General features: G+C 33.4%; 5 protein-coding genes across 10 annotated transcripts in view; 2 read left to right on the top strand and 3 right to left on the bottom strand.

Moving 5' to 3' along the window:
- The first annotated feature begins 1,099 nt into the window (after positions 1-1,099).
- On the top strand, positions 1,100-6,655 carry LOC111997346 (chromatin assembly factor 1 subunit FAS2). 2 transcript variants are annotated; one of them, XM_065783083.1, is made up of 12 exons: positions 1,100-1,280; positions 1,661-1,772; positions 2,272-2,298; positions 2,420-2,492; positions 3,951-4,054; positions 4,168-4,382; positions 4,478-4,574; positions 5,408-5,480; positions 5,685-5,773; positions 5,865-6,003; positions 6,106-6,206; positions 6,408-6,655. In XM_065783083.1, exons 1-12 carry the CDS (start codon positions 1,167-1,169, stop codon positions 6,653-6,655), a joined length of 1,392 nt encoding a protein of 463 aa, XP_065639155.1. In that variant the 5' UTR covers positions 1,100-1,166. The 2 variants fall into 2 exon arrangements, with proteins under 2 accessions (XP_065639155.1, XP_065639154.1); XM_065783082.1 differs by having other exon boundaries at positions 1,101-1,280; positions 6,315-6,655.
- A 3,851-nt stretch (positions 6,656-10,506) lies between these two features.
- LOC111997314 (pentatricopeptide repeat-containing protein At5g04780, mitochondrial) lies at positions 10,507-14,505 on the top strand. The gene is given in 5 exon segments (XM_065783075.1): positions 10,507-10,718; positions 10,721-10,783; positions 10,786-12,338; positions 13,220-13,289; positions 14,401-14,505. Coding segments are annotated over 3 exon segments (1,485 nt in total). The 5' UTR covers positions 10,507-10,597; the 3' UTR covers positions 12,087-12,338; positions 13,220-13,289; positions 14,401-14,505.
- Positions 14,173-15,791, bottom strand: LOC111997320 (protein TRACHEARY ELEMENT DIFFERENTIATION-RELATED 7A). Its single transcript, XM_024029398.2, has one exon. The coding sequence runs from the start codon at positions 15,159-15,161 to the stop codon at positions 14,397-14,399; it is 765 nt and encodes a 254-aa protein (XP_023885166.1). The 5' UTR covers positions 15,162-15,791; the 3' UTR covers positions 14,173-14,396.
- Positions 15,792-15,811: 20 nt separating this feature from the next.
- On the bottom strand, positions 15,812-16,180 carry LOC112010683 (protein TRACHEARY ELEMENT DIFFERENTIATION-RELATED 7A). Its single transcript, XM_065783058.1, has one exon. It carries the CDS (start codon positions 16,178-16,180, stop codon positions 15,812-15,814), a length of 369 nt encoding a protein of 122 aa, XP_065639130.1.
- Positions 16,181-17,484: 1,304 nt separating this feature from the next.
- The window catches only part of LOC111997319 (protein trichome berefringence-like 7), a 9,579-nt gene continuing 9,041 nt past the window's right edge, over positions 17,485-18,022 (bottom strand). For 3 of the 5 annotated variants that reach the window (XM_065783078.1, XM_065783076.1, XM_065783080.1), the window contains one exon: positions 17,485-17,936. The gene's annotated coding sequence lies outside the window, so the exon portion shown is untranslated. The remainder of the gene's footprint in view (positions 17,937-18,022) is intronic. The other 2 variants (XM_065783079.1, XM_065783077.1) reach the window with 1 other exon arrangement.

Below are 18,022 nucleotides of genomic sequence, written 5' to 3'. Positions count from 1 at the left end.
CATATGAATGAATCTGGAAATATTTCATAAAGAATCATATAGTATAATTACTATAATATAATAGTGTGCGAATGCCATGGTTGAGAGAGAAGATACTTTAAAGTTTGATTTGTGAGCTAGAGGATAATAGTGGGTTCATGTCATTTGATAATTGTATTTTTGACCTTAAGCTTCCTAAATCAAATGTACATAACCTAACCTTGACTCTTGAGGCATTGTCATTGTCCATCGTTCAAGGCAAACTTTGAGTTTTGAATTTTTTAAGACCAAACTTTTTCTCCTGAATGTTGTCATTCATGGTCATTTTATGTCATATTGAACTTAATATCAGAATCATGTATGAAGCATAGCTTCTACATGCACCCATGGAATTTGGCTTATAGCCTTATTCACCTTCTCAAAAAAAGTGAATACTAAGGTCCTTATTCAAGTGGAAGCCAAAGCTTTTTTGTGGGTAGTGGAATTAGCAGATCAAAAGTAGCTTTAGAATGTGATAATTGAGGGTAATTCCAAATTTTGAGTTGAGTTAGTGACCAATAAATCCAAATTAGTGCACTAGAAAACAATTAATTTTGTTATTGAAGTCAGATTGCTATATGCAGGATTTGATCAGCTGGAGTTTAATTGAGTGTATAGGAATGCTAACAAAGCTACACATTTTAGCAAGATGGTCTTTGTCAAACTCTTTTCCAAGTTATTTTGGTGAAGGGATTAGTCCCTTAGGAAATGTTGTCTTGGCATGACTAATTCTATTTTTACGTTTATTGTTCAAAATGTCAATTTCAATTTGTTTTTTAATTCATAATCAATAAGCAAACAATATATATATATATATATATAATTGTGATTGTTTTTAAATATGCTGTACATATGGACGAGATTACACACTAGTTGATATAAAATAAAAAATGGTGATCAAATAAGAAAATTGTGATGAAATGTGATGTTGGTGGTGGTGGAATAATAATAAATGGATTCTTCGGGGAAAGGAGTGTGAGTGTACAGTACATTTCCCGCCAAATGAAAGCAGCGCGCCAAATATCTTAGACCCAAAATAAGAAAAGAAAAAAGAAAAAGAAAAGTCCTTTATTATTATCTTAAATAAATTGAGCTCCTCTTTCTCTTTCCCAAAATTCATTTCAGCAAAAGCAAAAAGAAAGAATCGAATGAAGGGAGGGACAGTACAAATCAACTGGCACGACACGAAGCCAGTCCTAACCCTAGATTTCCACCCTCTTTCCTCTACTTTAGCCACCGGCGGCGCCGATTACGACATCAAGGTCTCTCTCTCTCTCTCTCTTTCTCTTTCTCTTTCCTTTATTATTATTTCAACCATTTCTTTCTAATCTAATCTAATCCAAGAGTAGTAGTAGTAGTATTGTGTGTTCCTAATTACTGATTACTTTGTCTGTTATTTCATTTGCTACTCAATTAAGTGACTGTTTCCATTTTCTTGTGCCATAGATTATGAATCCATGACATTTTCTTTTTGTGTTATTTTCAGCCAATGTTGCTCACTGTGTTCAAATTATTAAAATCCTTCTTTGGGTTCATATGAAATTTGTTATTCTTTTTTAATCTGTGAAGAATCAGTAATGAAATGAAGTTGGAGTTCTCAAGTACTCTTGTCAAGCCAGACTAACTGCTTAATTTGTTTCAGCTCTGGTTGATAAATTCAGACGAAACAGAGAAGAAAGGCCCCACAGCTACCTACCAAAATAGCCTTTCTTACCATGGTTCTGCTGTTAATACCCTTCGCTTCTCTCCTTCCGGTAAGGACGCACCAATTCTTTTCACATTCGTACATTTCGTTAAGATGTGGATGGTTAGCATAATGTGTATTGCAATTCTATCAAACTATGCTATCACGAAATACATTGCATCTGTGTTGTGTAATTACATTAGAAGAGAAAGAAAATAGCTTCTCAGAATACATTTAGCTAAGCCTTTAAAACTATAGGAATCTTGCTTCAATTGGATATCGCACATGAGCAGTGTAATGTAAAGCGTGAAATTAATGAAATTTCTAGTACAGATTAGCAATAAACCCATCTTCAATGGATGCTTCATGTTGTTTCTAATATTTCAACGTCTTTTTTGTTATCTGAATTCTTAAATTAATCTTTCGTACCAAACTTCGTCAAAGTGTTTACAGCAATGAGTCCAGCACTGGTTTCTACTAGTCAGTTTGTAATTTAGTTATCTGCATGTATAATCTTGGTGATGTTTTTTTAATGCTGGAATTGATATTCACTCTTTTATATAATGCAGGAGAACAACTTGCGTCTGGTGCCGATGGTATGATTTCAATCACTGCAGCTTTTTTCTTTCTCAGTACATTATCTACTGCTAATTCTATCATTGCTTTAGCAAGGCAACCTAGGAAATTTTCCTTAAACCGACTTTTCCTTTTTCTCAGGAGGTGAGCTGATCCTATGGAAGTTACACCCTACAGACACAGGTCAAACATGGAAGGTTTTCAAGACTTTATCGTAAGGCTATTCATCTGAGTTTGTCCTTTTACTTATCAAAAAGGCTATTCATCTGAGTTTGTCCTTTTACTTATCAAAAAGGCTATTCATCTGAGTTTTTTTTTTTTTTTTTAATTGAGCTTTTGCATGCATTCAAATTGGTTATATGTAAAACAAACCAGGTTTTTAAATCTGGATTAGACTGCATATTGACAACCTAAGCCAATTTTTCATTTATATTTTAATACTGACAAAAAGAATCAGTTAAGTTCCAGATAGGAATCCTGCCCTTGAACCACTTACATTCTTGGCATGGGCAGAGCCAGAGGGGTTGAGGGGGATAATTGCCCCTCCTGACTCCACCCAATGAAAGTTTCCTACAACACAACAACAACAACAACAACAACAAGGCTTAATCCCAAATATTTGGTGTCGGCTATGGATCCTCAATAGATTAGCTAGGGTTGGCCGCATGTATTTTCAATGAAAGTCTCTTGTAAACCAAAAAAATATATATAAATGTTGTGAGTCTGCATTTAAAATAAAATTAAAAACAAAAGTGAAATATGTCAATTTTTTTTTTTTTTTAAATTTTTTAATTTTTTAAAAATTTCAGAATAAAGAAACGCCCTTTTTAGATTGCTTTTAGATTTGTATTTTCCATTTTAACATTGATATATATTCTCACTTTACTCTTCAGCATTCAGTTGACATGTTCAGATTTCTTATAAATTAATCTTTTGAGTTAATATTTTATTATTAATTGTTTTTCTTACCTCATTTAATTGTATCAAATGTATATGTAGTTATTTAAGATTATGGAGAATAGATTTTATTGAGTTCCAACAATCTTAAATGAACTTGTATAAAGATGATTTTGTTTTTTGTTTTTTTATCTTCTTGCAAATCCTTGCTTAAGAAGACAAAATTTATTCCCATCTCAATAATTAAATTCTTGTTTAATTGTATATTGTTTTGTTACTTATATCAGTTAACTGTTTTTCAAAGTTATCTTGATCGGTATAGACATCAACAACTCTGAATTGAATCAGTTTCTCCTCAATACCTTATACTTTTCATTACAAAACCAATAAACTTTTCTTTCAATGTTTTCTTTTAATCTTAGCCCCCCTATATTAAAATCTTGGCTCTACCACTGATTCTTGGGGTCCAATGACTCCAATTTAAAACTACTTAACCAATCTGATCATATTTCTGAATATATATATATATATATAAAACAAAATAACTTACATTGAAATAGATGTAAATCTTTAAATAACGAAGAAAACATCGGTTAGGTTTGGTGGCCCAAGTTGAATGTAATTTGTTCAAGGTTTAGTTGGGCCTGTGGTGTTTGAATCAAACCTTATATCTAGATACCAAATATGAATTCACTTACATTCTGGATTTGGAAAGTTTGGGTATTATTTTCCAGAGATGAATTATGTGCTCATTAATGGGCTATTTGTGGAATAGATTTCACCGGAAGGATGTTCTGGACTTGCAGTGGTCAGCCGATGGTGCATTTTTGATTTCTGGATCAGTTGATAATTCTTGTATCATATGGGATGTAAACAAAGGTTAGAAAACAATACATAACTTTCAGAATGTTTTGATTAAAAAAAAGTACAGAAAATTTCAGTTAAAATGTTTTGTTAATTTGTATACTTTTGTGGATGATTCTGTTCTTCAGGTTCTGTCCATCAGATTTTGGATTCCCATTCCCATTATGTTCAAGGTGTTGCATGGGATCCATTGGCCAAGTATGCTGCTTCCCTTAGTTCTGATAGAACTTGCCGTATTTACGTTAATAAGCCTCAAACGAAAGCAAAAGTCTTGGAAAAGAAGAATTATGTTTGTCAGCATGTCATTTCCAAGGCAGAACAGCCATCAGTAGATGATTCCAAGGTAATGAAATAGTAGCTCATCTCTGTTTTTCATGTATTGTAGACAAGTTGTCACTTGTTATAAGTCTCACAATTTACAAATGGTTTCTGATGCAGTCTGTGAAAAACCATCTTTTTCACGATGAAACATTGCCATCTTTCTTCCGAAGATTAGCTTGGTCACCTGATGGATCATTTTTACTTGTGCCTGCAGGTATTGTCCCAATTAAATGTCCAATCGAACCTACTGTGGACTTATGTAGACAAGTCCTTTTTCTTTGAATGTTGGTAGTCTTAGAACTCTTGAAATTAACTTGATGAAATTATCTGGTTGCTTGATGGGATTTTCAGTAACACCTTGGAGTCTTCCTATCAATTTCCAATTTTTTATCATTTCCAACTGTTTGTATGATAAATTATTTGGTAGATGGTTGTTATCTTACTAAAATTGCAGCCTTTGTTAGTTTGTTTTGGTAGCCAAAATGTAATTGTGGTTGTGGTTTCAAGCATTGACTTATGTGCCTGTGATGTCAAGACTTTTAACCTGAGTTAGTAGAAGAGGGTTAATCTGCTTGCTAATCATTATTTTATGTATCATCGCTATATTTCTTTAGGAAACTTAACTGGTAGGACTGTTAAATCTGATTTATATGGAAAATAAAGGTTTATTAGCATCTAAAAAGCCTACATGGTACCTTCTACTCTGCTAGTACATGGAGCTTGTGAGTGTGTTTGACTTGAACATTGTTATCCAAATTCCAATTAAAACGTGGCCTTTAATCCACTTTGCCCAATTGTTCCTACATCAATGACATTGAGTGAGGCAAAGTGGATAGAAGATAAATCATTTTACATTTATATGAATTTTTGTGATTTTTTTTTCCCTAAATGTTATCGTGTTCTTGTTGTTGTACAAGTAAGAAGTCACGTATCACCCAAAGATTATTTCCTTTTACAATGACCACATCCTTTTCTGATTATGCTCTATTTAACTTATTTGATCATTCTTATTAAAATTTTGCTGGTATTCCACATTTTTGCTTTTAGGTTCTTGCAAACTTTCACCTGCATCTGAACCAGTAAATACAGCTTATGTGTTTTCAAGAAAGGATCTTTCAAGGTAAGATATTTACTCTAGTCTTATTCACTTAGTTCTATAATATTATCTATTGATATTGAGCCTGATATCTCGTAATGCATGGTCAGCTGAATTAATAGCAATCTATGCATTTCAATATGTGATAACTGTTTTAAATAGTAAAATAAGTTTGAAGGAGACGTTCTTTTGCCTGGAAGTCATGTTTTTCAAATTCCTGACATGCAGGCCTGCTCTACAACTCCCAGGTGCCAGTAAACCTGTTGTAGCAGTTCGTTTCTGCCCCATAGGTTTTAGCCTTCGGGGTTCAAATCCAGGTACCCAATTGATGGTCAATCTGCAGTTTCAAAACATGATTCTCGGACAATTTATGATTGTAATTTGAATTGCTTTTGGTGAACTGTGCAGCTGCAATCTTTAAGCTCCCTTATCGCCTCATTTTTGCGGTGGCCACTCTGAATTCTTTATACGTTTATGACACAGAGAGTGTTCCTCCTATAGCAATCTTGGCTGGTCTTCACTATGCAGCCATAACCGATATTGCATGGTAAATTATACACTAGTTCACATGCAATATGCTCTTTTGATGATTATATTTAATAATATTTTCTGGGTGGTTTTGAATGGCTGTTGTTATTTCTGTTGTAAGGTCACCTGATGGTCGTTATTTGGCATTATCCTCCCAAGATGGTTACTGTACTTTACTAGAATTTGAGCATGATGAACTGGGATCACCTGTCTCTTTATCAGGTTTGCTGTTCTTTTTTCACTTGGTTTTACTTTTTACTTTATTTCTTTCCTCTTTCGCTTACAACTGTTTTGTTCCTTCCCTAAATTTATTGTTTCAATCTGCTCTAGAATATAAGAAAGTAAAGGATGAGAAAAAGAACCCTGTTCAAAAGCCAGAGGATATGGTGATTGATTTGACAACAAATGATAGTGTCGTTGCAGTGGATAGCACAAAACCAAAAGCAGGCAACAATGAAGGAAAACAGGAATCACCAAATAAGAACCCTGTTCAAAAGCCAGAGGACATGGTAATTGATGAAACTACAAATGATAGTGTTGTCACAGTGGATAGCACAAAACCAGAAGAAGGAAACAATGAAGGGAAACAGGTACCACCAAGCTCAGCAAGTACTCCCGTCTCAACTAAACAAGCTAAGAGGCGCATTACTCCCATCGCAATTGATCCTTGATCCTTGTCTGTTCAAAAGCCAGAGGACATGGTAATTGATGAAACTACAAATGATAGTGTTGTCACAGTGGATAGCACAAAACCAGAAGAAGGAAACAATGAAGGGAAACAGGTACCACCAAGCTCAGCAAGTACTCCCGTCTCAACTAAACAAGCTAAGAGGCGCATTACTCCCATCGCAATTGATCCTTGATCCTTGATAAATGCAGTGCTCACCTCTGTAAATTTTGATGTAGCCTAATGTGAAGGTTTCGTTTAGAGGTTGTAGATTTATCAATAGTTTTCTAATGTAGGATATATGATATATAAGGAACCAATTAGCTCTTAGTTATAGGTGCTCAAAAAATGATATATATATTTTTTCTTTTAATTTTCCGGGGAATCAGAGTTTTCTTTATAGTAGATTTTGGTGAGAGATCGAGCCAATTTTGTTATGTATTGGCTTCTAATATTGAAAATCTGGTCAGATCTAGTCATATTATGATGACCTTTGCTACGTTGGGTTTGTTCATAATTGTTTCACTTCTCTTGTGGTTGCATTATGTTGGGTTTGTTCACAATTGTTTCACTTCTCTTGTGTCTTCATTATGTTGGGTATACATTGAATAATAAGAAGAATGATTATTATTATTATTATTATTTTTTTTTGAGAAACAAATAATGATTAATTAATATAACATAATTGACACATACACATTAGTTTTAGGCCTTCTAGGTTAAAGGGTGTCTCTAATAGCTATTATGAACTCAACTTTCACTGTACCGATATTGACTGTTCAGTAAAACATCTATTTTGGATTATCCCACTGCAATCTTTATTAAAATGTGTTTCTGAATTTATACATCATCGTGCAATGCAAAAGAATTTAGGGTAAATTGAATTTTTAGTCTCTCAAATATGGGCTTTCTGCAATTTTGGCCATTAATGCTAAAAAGTTCTAATTAAGCTCTTTAAGTTCAAAAAAAAGGAACAATTTTGTCACTGTTTATTTTATTTCCACTTCTTGCTGTCTAAACTCTTAGAATGGGCTGTCTTGCCATTCTGTTACTTGATATAATCCGAAAATAGATAGATGAGTTAAATTGTTACATTTAAAAGTTTGATGTCAAAATTGAACCTTTTGATTTGATAGATCAAAATCAAACAACCCATATATTTAAGGAGTCAAAAATACAGTTTACCCAAGAATTTATATATAATCATGTAATGAAAACCACTAGACTATTTTTTTTTAGGGTGGGGGGTGGTGGGGGGAGGGGGAGGAAAGACTAGACTAGAGTAGTATATCAATTGAAAACTGATTAAATGAATAAAATCCTCACTCTCATGAAGTATTGTCAACATGTGGAAGAACATAAATTAAATAAAAAGTGAATACTTTTCACTACAACTTTTCTCATTTTATTACATAAAAAGTTATTTAAAAGAATAAAATCTTCACTCTCATGATGTTGTGTGGGCAAATACGAAGTATTACTAAATTTATATTAGATTTACATGATTTATAGTTTCTTGACTTTTATATCACCTCTCTCTCTCTCTCTCTTAAATATTACTAAATTTTTTTCATTGCTAAATTAACTTTTGATTTAAGATTAATGCCTTTGCTAGGAAATTTACTATTAATGAATTTATTTTAAAAGTCATTTTTATTTAATTAAAATGATTTCTACTTGAAGGATTATTATTTTCATGCTTATTTATGTTGAACTATTTTCTATTAACCTTATAATATCATGAAAATTTATTTGAAAGTTTGTTTCAATTTTTTTAGATATTTTTATGTCAAATTTGCTAATATTTACAAATTCAATACCTTTATTTTTATTTTTATTAATTACTAAATTTATTATGACATTATTACATTTCGACTTAGGTCCAACCTTAAAAACCTTGAACATTTTCTCTTAACAGTTCTTTGAACAATCTGAGTCTTAAAACCATGCATACAACATCCCTCTCATATTTGGTGAATCCTACATCTATGGGACCATATAATGTGAGTGAGATGTTATATAAGTTCATTCATTAGATAATTTTCCTACTTATGGGGTGTTCTACTATGATAAGTATGTTGCGTATTAGTTATGCACTACACGAAGTAATTACTAATTACATGTAACAAAATACCAAATCCTCATGTATTCGTATTGCGGTTGTGGTGTGCAAAGTGTGTGGTTTGCTCAAAACTGGAAGATGGTATTATTTAAAATTAGAGTACTCTTTATATATCATCGGATCATCCTATTTGTGTATCTTAAAGATGTAATCTGCATAACAACCTATGAAACAAATTGTACAATAATGTTACACTACCTAATTTTTTATTAAATTTATATTTTGAAAATCACACTATCAAATTATATGTTCTATATATTCTTAATATGCATGTCAATTTTCATGTCAATCAAATTTTATTTACCATTTGATCTATAAACTCATATTTTATGCATTATTTTAAATATAAAAACTTGAATTTAAACAATTGATTGATTACATGATTATTGATCTTTGATCATTTTGAAATTTTGTAAGTATAGAGAATATACAAAAATAATGTAATCTAACGATGAATTTATCAAAATTTGATCCAATTAAAAAATATTAGGTAGCATATATATAAGTGCCAATTAAACTACAAGGCTTTTGGCTAGAGAAGTATCTTATGTAATAACTAAATAAGTTTTAGGTTGGCTAAGATATTGTCTTGGGGGTACACATGCTTAAATCCAATGAATTATTCAATACTCTGAACTAATGTTTCCTCTTAACACATAATAATGGGTTCTGCTCATAAAATTTATTGTGGGATCTACTATTCATGTGAAAGAATGAATTATTATCCTCTGAATATTGAATATTTTTCCCTTAATCTTAATAGGAGTTATTAATTTATTATATTCTTAGGAAAAAAAAATACTACTATAGAAGACTTAACATGTAGAAAATGACGTTGGACAATAATGCAAATGATTAAAAATGGATTTGGCTACAAACAGTTCGCACCAAAAAGAGTAACATAGTTATATATTTTGAAATTTTAACCGTTGAATCACATATTCTAAATGTTCAATACACATGTCAAATTCATGTTAATCAAATGTTATTTAATATTTTATCAATAAACTTATTTTTTATGCATAACTTTTAGACTACAAAAATTTTAAATTTAAATATTTCATTGATGATATAGCTATTGATTTTTGATCATTTGAAATTTAACCCAATAGTGAATTTATCAACATTCACATCTAATAAAAAGATATTGAGTGGAGTTATAGCTTAAACTTACGACTAAATTTTGTTGCAAACTTTGTCCTAATGCTATTAGTGTCTATATAAAAAAAAAAAAATAAAAAAAAAATTCTATTAGTGGAGGCAATCATTTTATCTAAGAATTAAAAAGAAAAAAAAATAGTGAACAATGGTGGTTTTAAATTTTAATAGTAGAAAAAGTCAATTTTTAAAAGACACAATTTACCAGATTATCTTATCTCACTTCTCACCAAAATTTTTTATGTAAATTTTGAAATTTATTTTGTGCACCTTAAAAAAATTTCTTTAAGAAAACATCTTTTAGTTAAAAAAAAAAATGTAAAAAATTTCAATTTTCAATAATATACTTAATTTAAAATTATATAAAATATTGAATTTTCATTAAAAAAACGCAAAATTATGAAATTATAAAAATAGAATAATGGACAAATAAAATGAGAATATACTTGTATGATTTGATTTTGAAGAAGGAGATCAGATAAAGATAAATTTTGACATTTTGTGTACTCAAAAAAAAAAAAATCAAAACATCCCAACATGGCACGAGTTTAGTCGCCATGGAAGTCAAAAAGCAGGAAATTACGGAACAAGTTCCACACCTGATTATATCTCATTCCCTCCCTCAAATCCTCATATGACCGTTTGGAATTTTAAAACTTCGAAAAAATGTCTTACAAAGCTGCTTTTTACTTGTCTTCCCTACTCAGAAACTGTGTTCCACTCTCTGCAATTTCCCAGCTAAGCAAACCATGCACAAATCCTTGTCTTGGCTTCCTTTCCAACGTGACCTTCAAACAGATCTCTTACTGTTCTACTCTAAATGTGGGTTCTTCAAGATGCCGCAAGTCTTCGACAAATGTCTGAAAGAAATATGTACTCATGGAATATAATGCTCGCTTCTTATGCTCAGAATTCTCATTTTTTGGATGCTATGAATGTTTTTGATGATTTTCTGAAAATGGGTCTTCGCTGTCATTATACATGCCTCCAGTGTTTAAGTCATGTGTTGGAATAGGAGATACTTTTTGGGTANACTTTTTTGGGTAAGATGCTTCATGGTTGGGTGGTTAGGCTTGGGTTTGAGGAATATGTTGTTGTGGGAAGTTCGGTTTTGGATTTTTATGTGAAATTTGGTAATTTAGTTGATGCAAAGCGGGTATTTTCTAATATGTTGTCTAGAGATTCTGCATTTTGGAATTCAATGATTTCAGGATTTGGGAGGGCTGGCTTTTATGTTGATGCTTTGAATTGTTTCAGGAGCATGCTTGGTGAAGGAGTGAATATGGATTCCATGACGATTCCTAGTATTTTGAATGCTTGCGGACGGGAAGGAGACTTGATGAAAGGGAAGGAAATTCATGGGCAAGTAGTTAAGAGCCTCATATTTGGTGGAGATGTCACAATTGGTAATTCATTGATTGATATGTACGCAAAGTGTGGATGCTTACATGACTCAGAAAAGGTCTTCAGGAACATGCGTGAACTGAATCTGGTAACTTGGACAACACTGATATCTTGTTATGGTGTTCATGGGAAAGGGGAGGATTCTTTGGCTTTGTTTAAGAAAATGAAAGATTGTGGGTTTAAACCAAACTGCGTTACACTAACAGCAGTCTTGGCTAGCTGTAGCCACTCAGGTCTCATTGATCAAGGCCGGAAGATTTTTGATTCTATAAGTTTTGAATATGGATTGAAACCCAGTGTAGAGCACTATGCTTGTATGGTGGATCTTTTGGGTCGTTTTGGACATCTAGAGGAAGCACTTGGATTGGTGAAAAACATGAAGTCAGTGGCAATAGCAAGTGTTTGGGGTGCCCTACTTGCTGGTTGTGTGATGCACAAGAATGTTGAAATTGGAGAAGTTGCAGCTCTTCAGCTTTTTGAATTGGAACCTAGAAACTCTAGTAACTATATAGCTTTGTGTAGTATTTATGATTCTCTTAGCGTACGTGATGGTGTTTCAATAATCAGAGCAAAGATGAGGAATTTGGGTTTGGTTAAAACTCCTGGTTATAGCTGGATGACCATTGCAGGAAAAATACATAAGTTCTATCAGGGAGACTGCTCTCGTTGTCAAACTAAGATGATACATGAAATGTTAGATCAAATAATTAAGGCACCTACGTTGCCTGGTGATTGTGGAAGCTACCTTTGAGTAAAACCATGGGTTGCTAATTTAATGTCCTTTGCAACATGAATATGGTCACATTTTTTATGGTTCTACCTTATGAGGGTTGGTAATTCAACCATTTTTCTTTAGCACATATAGAATAGCTGGAGGATTCATTTTTCTTCATGCAAACGCAACTGTATCGCACATCAGCATGACCTGTGAATATATGTACAGAGCTATGGAACATATGCAAAGTGACAGAGTCAGATGGATCTTGGATGCACTCATTTAAGGGTAGAGTTCTTTACCTTAACATATATGTAATCTTCTTTTTTTTTATGGGTTTTTTTTTTTTCTTTTTTTTTAGTATCTACTGTTAAATTACTGATTGTCCCAAAAGTTTAAACTATTGGGATATGATAAATTTAATCATTTAACCATATATTTCTAACACTTCCCTTCTCGTGCTAGCTCAAACTCTCTTTTAATAGGTGAGATCCAACACATGGGATTTTAAATGAGAAGTAATGTGAAAGAGACAGAGATTAAACTCAGAACCTTTCTGCACTAATTCCATGTTAAATTAACAAATATGATAAATTTAATCTTTTAACCCCATACTTCTAAGTTCTAACATGTTAAATTACCAATTCTTCCAAAAGCTTAACCTATTAGGAGATGGTAAATTTAATTATTTAACCACATAATTCTAACACTCCCCCCTCACGTGTGGGCTCAAACTACCTTTTAATAGGTGAAGCCCAATACATGAAATTTTAAATGGAAGGTAGAGTGGAGAAGTCAATGATCAAACTTAGGACCATTTACTTGATATCATATTAAATTACTGATTGTCTCAAAAGCCTAAGCAACTTAAGCTTTTTGGAGAATTGGTAATTTAAAATCTACATTCAAGAATAAGAAGTAGGGCTCAGGGTGATGGCAAGTGCCTTCCACCAAAAGCTATAGGACACAAGTTTGAGTTTGGGAATCAATCTCACCAACAAAAATTGGAGTAAAAGGCTGCCTAGTGCCTACCAATCATTTCTCCCAAACCTCAAGTGGGAGATTTGTGCATGGGATATAACCTTAAAAAAAAGAAAATGGTAAAAAATTTACATTCAAGAATAACAAACAGTATCCAATCTTTCACTATTTGTTTGTTTGACTGTCAGGTCTTCTTCTGCCAAGTGTCAACCTTCTTACATTCTGGCAAGCAGCTTGTGTTACTTTGTGCTTCTGAAGGTACACTTCCCATTAATTTGACTAAATGTTTCACTCGCCAAATTTAGCAAATGTTATTGGGTTTTCAAATTATAAGTATTCTTATTAAATTGTGAAATCTTAAATGAGGGGAGTTGTTGACAGGGTAAGTTATCCATATGGTTCATTTCCTATAGCAGTCTATGGTGAAAGATAGTTAACTACAATACACTAGTTTCTGAGGGTTATTATTATTATTTGCATTTCACATTTCTTAGTATATATGTGAGTTGTTATTGAGGATATCACTAATTGGATGTTCACCAGACTTCTATGAAAATTAAACTATCAAACACTATATATGTTTAGAATTGGAGAGACATTTGAAAGGAGAAAATCCTACTGTAGCCTACTTCTATACGATGCTGTTTAATCATCCTTTTGCTTTTATATCTTCATAATTATTTCACTGGATGAGAAATAGTGATGGGAAGCTTAAAATGCCCCTTGCCTCTTCATCTAAATATACTTTAGCCCATATTTTAAGGATTAGCTTATAATTGGCTACTTCACAACATATTCACTCTTTTTTTTTTTTGACCCCACGCCCCCTTGGGGGAGGGGGGGGGGGGGGGGGGTTGTTAAAATTCCAGATTTTATTTCAATTAGCTATGTTAATCTCATAAAAATGATTTGAAATAAAATAATACAATAATATTTAAAGTGAACTCGGTAATGGCTATTATAATTAGCAAGGGTTATATTATTGCAAAAGACAAGTATGATTTAGACCAGATTAACCTACACTGAGTTTGATCGAATGTTAGTGCTCACAATGTGCAATAATTGCTCGTGGGGTTGTTAGTGGCTATTATCAAAGATTCAAAGTTGATAATACACCCGAATTACCTATAAAAAATAAATGATACCCCAAAGTAGAACTGAGTTTTTTATATACATATTTTAAATAATTTATTTCTAGTATACAAAGGGAATGTCAAGGTATTCTTCCACAACCTTTACAGTTTTTATTCTCACAAAAAACAAGTATCGGAAAGAACAAGAAATTGTAGTTTGTTGTCTCAGAAAATAGTGGTCGTAAATACAAATCATTTTGTTGCTTGTGACATTTATTTGTGTAGCTTTGAATCAGGCTTTTTGCTCAAGATGATTATGACTAGACACAGAAGAGGATGCTGCCGCTTGAATAGCTTGAGGATGATCCTTTGCAGGTTTAATATGTGGACCTTCACTCACCTTCTCATTTTTCTTGATCTCTTCCTCAATATGCAAATCCTCTTCGATGGATAATACCTTGATTTGTTCACCATGTGGGCCTGGTATAATGGCTTCCTGAACCTTTATATGTTCATCAATATTTATAATCTCAGTTTTCTGAACTGTTTTTTTCTTTCTCTTCTTAATGAAGCAACACAGAGCAACTGAAAGGAATGCAAGAAAGAATAGACCACCAAGTGAGACAAAGACAATTACAATAACAGTAGAATGGTGTCCTGGTGCTGGTGGTGGAGAAATAGGATGAGGCGGTGGTGGTATCACAGTTGGGGAAGGGGGTGAAATGGTGTGGGGAGGTGGTGGATAGAAAGAATGATGGGGTGGTGTTGCTGGTGGCGGAAGTAATGGCCGTGGTGGTGTAACGGGGCCGTGGGGTGGGTTACCATGAGGTGGTGCTGCATTTGGAGGTGAGGGTGGATTATGAGGTGGTGCCACCTTTGGAGGGGATGGAGTACCATGAGGTGGTGCAGCCTTTGGAGGTAAGGGAGGGTTAGGAGGTGGGGCCACTTTTGGAGAACTATGAGGTGGCAGTACTTTTGGAGGGAATGGAGGATATTGGTGGGGTGGTGGTAGAGGAAAAAATGGGTAAAAATAGTCTTTATTTTCGTCAGGAGCCATTTCAATGTGCAAAAGTTTTCAAAGTTAATTGATAGATATGTGCAGGTATTGGAAGATGGACAACAAGGCATGTGTTCAATGCCTATTTGTAGTTCCTGAGTACGGGTTTGAATTGTTTGATGTTTTGAATACTTCAAAGCCTTTAGTAACTTGACTCCTATGCAAAGATTTTGCAGTGTTGTCATTGGTTGCATTGAAAAACACTTAATTCTACTTAATTTATTTTTTATCATTTTGCTTTCTATCAAAGTCTCCTCTTTACAAATAAAAAATGTCGGTTGGGTTGATTAGTAATGTTTTCTGCATTGAATGAATCGACATAAGCTTACTCTTTTTTTATCACCTCCTGATAATGAGGTGAGGTATTTTGGGAACTTGTTTTTTAAGGTGTACCAGCTTAAGGAGGATCTACCTATTCAACTGCTGCAAGGGATTCCTCACCCTATTTCTGCATTCACATTTAGGTATGTCTAACTTTTTCTCTAATCCGTTTCATTAATCATTTGGAGATCGTATGGTACAATCTGGGCCAAAAAAGAAGAAAAAAGTACGGTACAGGGAATGAATACCCTAATTGAAATATCAGATCTACTAAGGGGCTGTACATTAGGCATTTTGGAAGTCTTACAATTTTTTAGATGATAAGATAATCATGTTTGTGGTGGGGCCACTTTTGGAGAACTATGTGGCGGAAGTAATGGCCTTGGTGGTGTAATGGGGCTGTGGGGTGGGTTACCGTGAGGTGGTGCTGCATTTGGAGGTGAGGGAGGATTATGAGGTGGTGCCACCTTTGGAGGTGATGGAGTACCATGAGGTGGTGCAGCCTTTGGAGGTAATGGAGGGTTAGGAGGTGGTGCCACATTTGGAGTTGGAGGAGGTGGAAAATTATGTTTATGTGGTGGGGCCACTTTTGGAGAACTATGAGGTGGCAGTACTTTTGGAGGAAATGGAGGATATTGGTGGGGTGGTGGTAGAGGAAAAAATGGGTAAAAATAGTCTTTATTTTCGCTAGGAGCCATTTCAATGTGCAAAAGTTTTCAAAGTTAATTGATAGAATTGTGCAGGTATTGGAAGATGGACAAGAAGGCATGTGTTCAATGCCTATTTGTAGTTCCTGAGTACGGGTTTGAATTGTTTGATGTTTTGAATACTTCAAAGCCTTTGGTAACTTGACTCCCATGCAAAGATTTATAAGTGTTGTCATTGATTGCATTGAAAAACACTTAATTCTACTTAATTTATTTTTTTAATTTTGCTTTCTGTCAAAGTCTCCTCTTTACAAATAAAAAATGTTGGCTAGGTTGATTAGTAATGTTTTCTGCATTGAACGAATCGACATAAACTTAAGGGTCCATTTGGATACAACTTATTTTACTAAAAACTGAAAACACTTTAGCAAAATAATTTTTAAATTGGTGAATAGTGTCATGAGACTCATTTTTATTTTATTTTTTTCTTGAATAAAGTGGTGGTAGGTTCCGTAAACAATGCATGAATAGTGATAAACAGTGATGAACAGTAACTTTGTCTCCCTAAAACACAGGAAAAAAAAAAAACGCAAAACGCAGAAATGCCAGATCCAAACACTCACTCTTTTTTTATCACCTCCTGATAATGAGGTGAGGTATTTTGTGAACTTGTTTTTCAAAGTGTACCAGCTTAAGGAGGATTCTACCTATTCAACTGCTGCAAGGCATTCTTCACCCTATTTCTGCATTCACCCTAACTTTTTCTCTAATCCGTTTCATTAATCAATTGAAGATCGTATAGTACAATCTAGGCCAAAAAAGAAGAAGAAAAAAGTACGGTACAGGGAATGAATACCCTAATTGAAAGATCAGATCTACTCAGGGGCTGTACATTAGGCATTTTGGAAGTCTTACAATTTTTTAGATGATAAGATAATCATATTAAACTGGTGGTTGGACTAAATGCTTTCTTGAAAAAAGGAAAAGAAGATATTGTTGTAACTTGGGATTGACACAAAACCCATTATTAATCCATGACCTGAAACGTGAAAATTATTTTATTTTTGATGGCTCAATTTTGAAGTCTGGTCCTGGTCATTAAAATACTCATACTATTACTAATCTATGCATAGTAATGGAGGATTCCCTCGAAGTTGAAACTGTAATACAACCAAGGGTCTAACAGTAATTAAATTTAAGATAAGTTAATTTTTCCATTTATCAAAGTAGGGTAAAGGAAAGGAAGAAACAATTAAGTGCACTTCTTTGGTTAAGACTTAAGACATTGTCATTGTATTACAGTATTCATTTGTCAAAGAAACAGCACAAATTTAAAAAGAAAAAATGAAAAAAAAAGGCAAATATGATGGTCAATTTCAATTCTCATTCTTTCCCCTTCTCTATTTTGTTTGAACAAAGATAGCATTGTAATCAAAACTGTGATTAATGAACAGGAATGGACAATTTGTTACATCTCTGAGACAAAATTTTAGCCCCTTTTTAACACAAAAGAATTTGCAAAAAGAAAGAAAAAAATTGGTTTCTATGCAAAATTGTATCCTCCGTGTAATTCTAGATTTTCTTTTGAAAACTAACTTGGTGCTATCTTGAAGAGCTGTAGAATAGTTCGGGCGCTGAGCTGCTATAGAATGACAAGTAATAAAGGAAATAAACTTCAGCTCAATTCAATGTTACCCAATTTTTCTGGCTTCCAATCTTTGAGACCACGGGTGCTGGTAGTCTGGAGGTTTTGGCAACTTGCTTCATCAAAACTGGTACCAGTAAATCCACTTTTGTCCACTCTGCACTGATTAACAAGAACCATTTTACTATCAAAAATTTTTTTTGAAAAAGACTCGCCTGAGGAACCAACCATTGAACTGATTTTCATCC

The sequence above is a fragment of the Quercus suber genome, unplaced genomic scaffold (genome assembly GCF_002906115.3).
Source record: "Quercus suber isolate HL8 unplaced genomic scaffold, Cork oak 2.0 scaffold_327, whole genome shotgun sequence".
NCBI lineage: Eukaryota > Viridiplantae > Streptophyta > Magnoliopsida > Fagales > Fagaceae > Quercus > Quercus suber.
This window is presented reverse-complemented; position numbering and strand designations above follow the sequence as displayed.